This window comes from Impatiens glandulifera, chromosome 5 (assembly GCF_907164915.1).
Source record: "Impatiens glandulifera chromosome 5, dImpGla2.1, whole genome shotgun sequence".
Lineage (NCBI taxonomy): Eukaryota > Viridiplantae > Streptophyta > Magnoliopsida > Ericales > Balsaminaceae > Impatiens > Impatiens glandulifera.
In genome coordinates, this window is record NC_061866.1 from 6,752,289 (window position 1) to 6,762,587 (window position 10,299).

General features: G+C 29.7%; 2 protein-coding genes across 2 annotated transcripts; one reads left to right on the plus strand and one right to left on the minus strand.

Moving 5' to 3' along the window:
* Positions 1-2,098: 2,098 nt before the first annotated feature.
* Positions 2,099-5,978, plus strand: LOC124938643 (serine/threonine-protein kinase BSK5-like). The gene is made up of 9 exons (XM_047479121.1): positions 2,099-2,503; positions 2,574-2,794; positions 2,888-3,023; positions 3,801-3,934; positions 4,021-4,126; positions 4,364-4,449; positions 4,607-4,795; positions 5,047-5,358; positions 5,572-5,978. Exons 1-9 carry the CDS (start codon positions 2,422-2,424, stop codon positions 5,812-5,814), a joined length of 1,509 nt encoding a protein of 502 aa, XP_047335077.1. The 5' UTR covers positions 2,099-2,421; the 3' UTR covers positions 5,815-5,978.
* Positions 5,979-6,977: 999 nt separating this feature from the next.
* LOC124938825 (mitochondrial import inner membrane translocase subunit TIM10-like) lies at positions 6,978-8,853 on the minus strand. The gene is made up of 5 exons (XM_047479342.1): positions 8,659-8,853; positions 8,534-8,586; positions 8,309-8,347; positions 8,144-8,213; positions 6,978-7,239 (listed from the first exon to the last, which is right to left on the minus strand). The coding sequence occupies exons 1-5, from the start codon at positions 8,698-8,700 to the stop codon at positions 7,189-7,191; spliced, it is 255 nt and encodes an 84-aa protein (XP_047335298.1). The 5' UTR covers positions 8,701-8,853; the 3' UTR covers positions 6,978-7,188.
* Positions 8,854-10,299: the final 1,446 nt, after the last annotated feature.

Here is a 10,299-nt window from a genome sequence, read left to right on the forward strand (position 1 = left end):
TGTTCAAAAAAACAATTTCTTATAAATAATAAACTATTACCCTTTCAAAAGTAAATATTATTAAAATTTGCAAAGTGTATTGATTGAAATATCTATTATAAACTGTAAGGGGGTATAATTGTAGGTGAAGTGTATTATGTTGATTCATATGATGATGGCACATGGATATGATCACCTTAATAAGAGTAGATCAGGGAATCAATTGCATAAAGTTAAATTAAAGGATTTAAACCCTCAAAATTAGATACATGCACTTGCAGTTGTCTTGTATTCTTTGGGACATATATAATTACTTGGTTTGACAACTAATTTAAGAACTTAAATGGAAGATTTTTGTACATTCTTATGTGGGAACCTATAGATTGTTATAGGGGAGCAATCAATGGGTGGATTTTATTTTTATATTTTTAGCAAAGGATCAATTTATAAAAGAAACAAATTATCATGATATGGAACAAATATGTTTTAAAGTATCTTAGTTAAAAAATATATATATATAATCTCTTCACTTTAACTTAAATTAAGGTGTTCTAAGTGATATTTCGTAATTTTTAAACTTTTAAAAGTTATTATTGTCAATTTAGTTATATTAGTGAGTTATAATTCAGTTGATATTGTCTCTTAAAACCAACGTGATTTTATTCAATTGGTGGTATTTTTATATATTTATATCATAATTAGTTAAATAGTAAAAAAATTATACTTTTATCACAATATATTATATTTGAAGTTTAAAAACATGGTATTTTTTTTTTTATTTTGATGTTATTTAATTAAATAAAGTAATTCATAATCCATTGAATAGATTAAATTTGTTAAGATTAAAAAAAATTATTTAAAGAGACTAATATCTAAATGGTACTATAAGTTATGATATTCTTAATTTACAATTAAATAAGTATTTTGATCAATCAAAAATCAAATAAATAATTTTAATTTTTAATTCTTTATAGGGTTGAATATAAATTTGATTGGCTCTAGAAATGTGAATATAGGTTATTTTATATCACTTCAAACCCCTTTTTTTTATATTTCTATTTATGAATAGAGTGAAAAATGTTTGGATTTTGAAACTTTCCACTTTAATGCTTATATGCTTAATCTATGCAAAGTAAACATGAATTCTTCTTGTAATGACTAGATTGAATTGAGGTCATGAATTAGAATAAAAAATGAGAGTTATCGTAGTTGAGTATGATGAGTGAATTCTTCACTAATAAAACATAAACAAAATTATTTATATGAGATCCCAAAGTAAACAAAAAAAGTCATAAACACATAAATTGAATTAATACATGAATTGTGACTTTCTTCGATTTTAGTTATTTAAACAATTTATATATAATCTAATATCATTTGAATTTATCTATTAATCACTTAATTCATTAATCAAAATATTAAAATATAATTTATTTTAATTCTTATTTTTTCCTTTTATCGTAATATATTCATCCCCTCTTAGGTATTTTTATATAAAAAAAAAAAAACTTTCTTAAAATCTAGGTAAATCATCATTTTTAAATATTCACATATTATTTAAATAACCCACTACTAAACAAGACCTAATAAGATAAAAAGAAGGGCTTAAGCCTAATTTTCAGACAACCCAAATTGAGTTTTATTTTTGTATATTTATATTTACACATTATGCATGTTGGTATAATTTTAAATATTGTAACCAAACCTCAATCTACATTTGAATTAACTGAGTTTAAAATGATTGTTTTTAAATAGAGATTTATTTTTTATTTTTCATAGATATATTAAAAAATAATGTATTATGATTAGTGAAGATCATTTTCTTTTACATTTTACATTGTAAAAAATTACTACAATTTGGAACTACCTTTAAAATATTATTAATATTCAATGACTGATGTTTGGGTTGTTAAAAGCTTGAAAGGAAAATCGCAAGCTCGGTTGGATTGAGTCGATAATTTTTTATATCCTCGATGAAACATTTGACTCGAGGGGGACCAATATGTTTTTTAAAAAAACTATTTCTGTTTTGGATGAAGAATTTTCTGAAATTGGAGAGAAGGGAATTGTTTTGACCCAATAGGTCCCTCCCTAGTTTCACAATTGATGAAAAATAGAATAGGATTGAAAAAGAAGAGAATAATGAGGATGTTGAAATGTGGAAAAAAAGGCAGAAAAAAAAGCTTTGAAAGAGCAGAAAGGGGAGGGAGTGTGAAAAGGCATTTTGCAACACAACACGCATGTAGTCAGAAAATAAAGCAAGACCCTTTTTCATGTTTAAGGACATAGATTTGTAGAGAGAGGTTACAAAATATCATTGGATCCACACTCACTTCACACCATTCTCTTCTTCTTGCTTTTACCTCTCAACTTGAAACTACACAAATCCATGCCTTTTCTCTGATCTTCTTTTCTTCTCTCTCTCTCTCTCTCTCTCCGGCAATGGGTGGTCGCTGCTCCAAGTTTTCAGGATGCTGGTGGCAATCCAATCTCAAGACCTCTGTTCTTGAATCTTCGGATCTGGGTAAGTCTCTGTTTCTCATTTTCAATCCATACTCTTCTTCTTTTACTTCAAATTTGAAAAATGGATGCAGAAAATGGAGATAAGAATGACAAGAACTCACTTCCAAGCTTCTGTGAGTTTAGCTTGGACGAGCTCAAGTTCGCTACAAATGGGTTTTCGCCGGAGAACATTGTGTCTGAGCATGGAGAAAAAGCTCCCAATGTTGTTTACAAGGGTAAACTTGAAAATGGTCGTTGGATTGCTGTTAAGAGGTTTCATAAGTCAGCTTGGCCTGATTCTCGTCAATTCATGGTCAGATTTCATAGTCAAAGCTTTTTTAATCGTTAATAATTAATCATAACTTTCAATTTATTAATCACAAAGTTGTTGTATCATATGGTTCAGGAGGAATCGAAAGCTGTGGGGAATCTGAGGAGTGAAAGATTAGCAAATCTGATTGGTTGTTGTTATGAAGCAGATGAGAGATTGCTCATTGCTGAGTTTATGCCTAATGAAACTCTTGCCAGACATCTCTTTCACTGTATGTTCTTCTTATATTATTTTGCCTTTTGTTTCATGATTATTGATGAAGATCTCTGCATTGTGAGGATATTAAGGATTCTTTGTTTATGGGTTATTAACATGATGTATGTATGCAAATGCTATTTATTGTTTTTCTTAAAAAACACACACACAAAAATTTCCTATACCACAACACAATTGGCGTGACTTTTTTTAAAATGTGAGATTGTTTTTATGCATGAACTGTGTGGGAAAACCAAACCATTACAAAAACAAGTCATGAGTTAGTCAATGAAACATCATATAACATAACAAATGAGACTCAAAGATCTAAAAGTCCTAAATCAAATGAGCTTGGTCAATGCTTGGCAAGCATGATCATGCTTCAATTAAAAGGGAGAACATAAACAGAAAAAAAATATCGGATAAGGCTACATTGCATTCAATGATATGATATTTGAATGACCAACATTTTCAACTAACTTTGTTCAAATAACCCACGTCAAATCAGGCCCAGTTTGTCGAGTTTTCCCTCCACATAGAAGACATGTGTTCTCATCTGGAGTTAGAACAATCCCTCCTAAGTTTTTCCCGACAATTATCCATTTCATATGTATGTTTGTATGTAAATGCTATTTATTGTTAGCAAAGAAATTCAACAGAAAGATAGCAGAGCATTCAATGTTTAGCCTGACAAGCATGTGGTAGCAATAACCCACAACAGCCAAATCAAAATTAGGTTTTTGTCTTTATTACTCACAGTTGGGGATTTTAATTTTTTTTTTAATTTTATCAGGGGAATCCCAGCCAATGAAATGGGCAATGAGGTTAAGGGTTGCTTTCTTTCTGTCACAAGCTTTGGAATATTGCAGCAGTAAAGGAAGAACATTGTATCATGATTTGAATGCTTACAGAGTTTTGTTTGATCAGGTGCAAATTTTATTTGAATGGTGATTTTTTAACTTGTTAAATTTAGAGACTTATACTGGTTTATTCGCGTTTTCGTCTTTGGACAGGATGGAAATCCCAGGCTTTCATGCTTTGGGCTGATGAAGAATAGCAGGGATGGGAAGAGTTATAGCACAAACTTGGCTTTCACCCCTCCTGAGTATTTGAGAACAGGTTCGCTTTTTTACTGCATTGAAAAATCAACCCGTTTATTATGTTTGATATGAAATGGGATTGATAAACACAATTTATCACTTAATTTAGAGGATTAAGTACACTAAATTTGTTGACTTAATGACTTAACTTTGTAATTTAGTAGATTATCCAAAAGATAACTTTTAACTCCTGAAAATTAATCACAGTTAAGTGATTATACAACTAAATTAAGACGTTTTTTTCTTCATTTTGCAGGAAGAGTGACAGCGGAAAGTGTGGTGTACAGCTTCGGAACTCTTGTATTAGATCTTTTGAGTGGAAAACATATTCCTCCAAGCCATGTATGTAAAAAAATATTTATTTTGAGAAATGATGAATCTTTTATTGAGTAATGTATGTAAAAATGTTACACTTGTCTTGTCTCTCTTCATTTTGAGTATAAATGAATTGTTGAAAGTTTGGAATGAAAATTTGGTTATTTGCGTGTTTTTCGTGCAGGCTCTTGACCTGATTAGGGGCAAGAATTTCCTAATGCTGATGGATTCTTGTTTGGAAGGTCAATTCACAAACGATGAAGGAACAGAGTTAGTACGGTTAGCCTCACGTTGTTTGCAATATGAAGCTCGTGAGAGGCCTAATACAAAGTCACTTGTTACTTCTCTTACGTCTCTCCAGAAAGAGACCGAGGTAGTATGCATTGGAAAATCGTCAAGTTAGAATTGAAAGTTATTTCTTTTCATTTAGTTTAAAATTAATTTATGAATCATGAGCCAAATTGATTATTTTCTAAATCATTGTGATTTTTGTCAAAACATAACGAACGAATACATATCGGATCATGATACCAAAAACACTCAATTTATTATTATTTTTTCACAAATTGATGAATTCAAGTAGAAATGGGATGTGGTAATTATATTTAAAATTGTATGTTTCAGATTCCATCCTATGTTTTAATGGGTATTATTACAACAAACGGATCTACATCATCCTCAAAGCAACAGGAGCAGGAGCAAGATCAGGAACAACCTTCGTTGACGCCATTTGGTGAAGCTTGCTTGAGAAAGGATCTAACTTCCATACATCAAATATTAGACAAAGTTGGATACAAAGATGATCAAGGAATTGCTAATGAACTTTCCTTCCAGTTATGGACAAATCAAATGCAGGAAACCTTAAATTCTAAGAAACAAGGCGACACTGCTTTTCGCTCCAAGGATTTTGTAACCGCTATTGATTGTTACACCCAGGTAAGTTGTTCTGTCTGTCAAAAGACTAATGCTGTGTTTGATAAAAATGTTTTTCAGAGCTGAATGAGTTGGACACTTATAAAGAACAATAATATTCTCAAATGAACTTAGTTCATATAATGAGTTAATCTAAGACCATTTAGGATTAAGTTATAAAGTTATGTTATGAAATTCAAGTGGAATATTGTTTTTGAAGAGCAAAACTTTGTGCAGTTCATAGATGGGGGAACAATGGTGTCTCCAACTGTTTACGCAAGGCGGTGTTTGTCTTACTTGATGAGTGATATGGCACAAGAAGCTCTCGGCGATGCAATGCAAGCACAGGTGATCTCTCCAGAATGGCCAACCGTGTTCTATCTTCAGGCAGCAGCACTCTTCAGCCTTGGGATGGAGACAGATGCTCAGGAATCGCTGAAAGATGCAACCAACTTAGATGCTAAAAGAAATAAGAATTGAGTTTATTTTGTACAGATTTATGTTATTTTAAGGTTCGGATGATGTTATGTTTTTTATTATTGTATGTATTTCATTCCAGTTTGTTACACTTTGGCTTTTAGCCCAGTTTGATTCCTTTTGTGTTAAAGATCTTGACATTATAACATATATATGTTTACTGGCTATTAGGTTATTTAAATAATTTTACTAATTGGGATAAGAGTTTTCAATAAAATATATAACTATAAAGCGAAGTTGAAAAAAAGTCTAGCTGCAATTGTTTTACTATACATAAAATGACACAAATAAGGAGATAGTGATTTTAATCCTAATAGAGTTTTGTTTTAGTAGGACGCAATCGATATTATGATAGGTCGTTTGTTATTTATACCATAGAACTTAGTTTGTGTTTATTCTCATTTTAAGAACATGTAATATGAAGTTACTGAATTTGGAATTGTTTTTCTTTTTTTCAATAAAAAGTCATTAAATTTTCAGTAAAGGAGGGATTAAGCGGGATGAACTTACCATCCCTATTTAATCTATTTCGAAATTTTAATTTTACTATTATTTTTGTTTGTTCAATTTCAGAGAATTCTCGCGATAATGGGCTTATATAATATTTTTTAATAAAATATTATTATATTTTAAAATAAAATATTTATTTATATGATAAAATTACTTTTTATACAATATATATATAATATACTAATATTTTAAAATTTTATATTATTATTAAAAATTAAATTTAATAATATTTTATTTTATAAAATTAAAAAAAATATATTGATAATGTTATATTATTTATTTTGATATAGTAGTGTTTAAAACGGAGTTACAGCCTCAGAAATCCAAACAGATTATAAAATAATGTATCTTCACTTTATTGATCATATATAGCTAAATACTTTTTTGGACATTGTTTGTCAATCTTTGTTTATTTTAATTAATTAAACATATATATCAATTAATTTGTCTAAGTGTTTCCATCTTGGGATTGCTAATTTACAAATTTTTATGAAATTATGAATAAGGGAGGAAAAAGAGAAAAAATTAAGCATAAATTTTGAACATTACAGCATTTACAAACTAAATTAATCAATCTTTGGCAGAAACTTTGTTAACTGTAACTACTAACTCTGAATCACTTATCAACAACTAAATAGTGGAGGAAAACAGATAAATTTAAATAATGGCGCAAGAAATATCATTTCAAGTTAAAATTGCTTCAAGGTGATAACATTTATGTCTTCAAAATCATACATAATCAACAGCTAGCATCCTTTCTACCCTCAAAAAGGGGGGAAATTGTTATAGCCTCTAAATAAAAATGCAGCTTATTAGGTTCAAAAAATTGAGCAATATGGTCTTGTAAATCTTCTGAATTGTGGCCTATCAAACTGGGGGTCGATTTGTACCGAGCAGCTGTCCTACCAGGTTCGTCACCTATACGTTTTCCATTTAAATAAAAAAAACAACAAGCAGAATCAAGATGCATCCATAATAATCAAACAGATAAGATGCCAAAATGATATCCAAAACAGGTTGAAACAAATAGCAAATTTAAAGTAGAAATATCCAAAACAGGTTGAAATAAATGGCTATTTTTAAAGTAGAAATATCCTAAACACATCCTGAAAACAAATACTGAAAATAAGGCAAAAAAAAAATCTAGAAGGCAACCCACATTCCACAAACAGGACATAAAGGTGCACTTCAAATATACAAACATCCAACCAAATGGATGACAAAAGACAAGTCTAAGGACAAACATAAACATCCTTCTTGAGGTTGAAGAAGACAACTTTTCAATGTTAAGTCTGCTTAAAACTTAAATTAAATGACTAAATACCTATTTGGATTGAGATAGATTCAACTCAATTAAGGTAAGAAATTAAGAATCCAACTTAACTGAGTAAGCTATGAATAACTTAACCCTGTATGAAGTAAGAACATCCAAAAGACAACTTTAACCCCTAAAATTGTATCAAATTACTTCATTGCAAGGGTAAAATATTATTTTAAGTACTTTATTCACACATACTTAAATATCAAGTTCATGTTTCAAAACAGTTAACTCATTCCGCACTTAAAATTCAGAATTAATAATTCAACACTTAATGTTCAGTTTAATCAAATGCACATGCTAGTTTCTTATTTTACAATGAAAATGAGATTTGGATAACAGATTTCTTGTCTATTGATAGTTCGTAGTAGTTTCCATTTGTTCATGAAGATAAAATCTATGCATATGCTGGTTTCTTATGCTTAATGTGATAAATTGTGTTATCAAACACAACAGTCATCAAGTAGCTCAGCAGTACTAACATGGAATACATATGAATTTTACCTGCCAATACTTTGAAACACAGCGATCAATGCAACTATTTTCACTCATATTCAACTCAGACTCCTTGTACCTGAAAATGAACTAAATTAGGATTGAAGAACAGCCTAGAACAACAATACAAAAAAACTAAAGTTCAAACATAGTATAATTGAAGAACAGTCTTACTTTTTCTCAATACATTTGTTGAAACATGTATGTGTAAGCCTGGATACAAAAAAATGAAAAACATTAGATTCTTAATTTTGTTTTGCACTGTTGAAACATAGCATGAATGCAAAGAAACAAATTCCATATAGATCAAAAATCAATCTTACAAACAGATGCCAAGTATATATCAGATTAGAAACAAGTAGAAAGTAAAAGTATTTCAGAAGTAGTAAAAAAACCCACTTGTTGAACAACTCAACCCTGTATTCCATCTCTTTTTCTGCCAATCCAAAGATCTGCACAAGGAAAAGCAATAATCAAGCTCATTGACAACATTCGGCACAGTGTAAAGACAATGATATTAGTACCTGTTCTTTCTCTAAGGCGGAGGCGGTATTGTTGGAAGCCATTGAAGAAAAATTAGGACTTTAAGATCGAAGAAAGTAAGGGAAGGAGTAATTGAAGAAGAAGAAGCTTAATTGAAGCTTTGTTCTTCGGCGGAGCCAAAACCCTAGGTTTTTACGCCGAGGGAGAAACAATTACTCAATTAGCAGGTCTTCTTCCGTCCAACAACCTGATGATGACCCAAGTCTAAATAAGCCCCTAGAATTGTTCTAATGCCCAAATAAGAACATTAATTTCTTTAAATTGATATTTTCATCCAATAACTTTTAATTACTGTACATTTATGTTCTTAAACTTAGGGATGGTAAATTCGCCCTGATCGTAATCGATTCGATCCGAATTTATGAGGGCAGATTTTTCCTGTTTCGACCGAGAATAGTGACGGATCAAGAAAAAAATCGAAAAATGTTAATAGGAAATCGAAAAATATTGATAAGAAATTAGAAAGAAAATGTTATTATCGTTTAAAATGTAAAAAAATTACAACAATATATAACGTCCTTCTTCTATTATTATGGTACTCTTTTATTTGAAAATAACAAAAAAAAATATTTTGTAAGATAAAATTATGGTGGGATGTAAAAGTTACAATAAAACTGCAGAGATTTAAATAATCTATTTTAATTAATTTAATTTGGATAATAGAAATATAGATTTAAATAATCTATTTTAATTAATTTAATTTGAATAATAGAAATATTCATTAATAAATTTAGTCCGCTAAAATGTAAAATAAGGGGAAAGAGGGAAAAAATATTAGGAACATAGACAGGGAAATTTGATGAAATAACTTTCAAAATATGGGAAATTCTAAAAATAACATAACTCTAATAATTTTTCCAAAAATGACTTTTTTTTTTTTTTTGTTGGTATGTGAAATGATTTACTTCTTTTTCTATTTCTTCTTCTCTCTTACTCCTTCGATGGAAAAATCTGAACATGATACTTCTTTTAGTCTATCATCCCTTAAGGTTCGATGGCGGAGCAACGTTTTGATTGAGAGGGTGAATGCGATCGGCACTGCTTTAGCCAACCGTTTGAAGAACAAAACAATTTTGTTGTGTTAATGGTGGATTGAGAACCTGTAAATCAGTCGGAGAAGACGATTCGAGTTACCCAAATAACCAAGTTTCAGTGCTGCTGGAAGAATTATAAAATACAGATTTTTCAATCTATTTTTGCGTCAAAGAATTATAAAATACAGATTTCAATCTATTTTTGCGTTGACGCAAACTCAAAGAAAAAGAAAAGAAGAATAAAATGTATATTATTTTTGTAGCAAAATAATTGTAGTATAATGATAATTATTCTTGTTTGTCATATACGTGATAGGGTTTGATCCCAAACAACTTTTTTTTTACTTATATGACTATAGATTGCGTGACAAAAGAAGATCTTGCAAGATATGAATAATATACAGTTGAGAGAAGTTGGTTCAGAAGTATCTTTTGTCGTTAATCTATCTTCTGTCGTTAATCTATCTTCTAAAAAGAAAAAAAAAAAAAAGTCTGAAATCATGTTATCTTCAAGATTAAATGAAATGTTTGATGCAAAGTTTGATGGGTCTTGTCTTGAGGTGCTTTTCATTAACCTTCTCTTCAAAG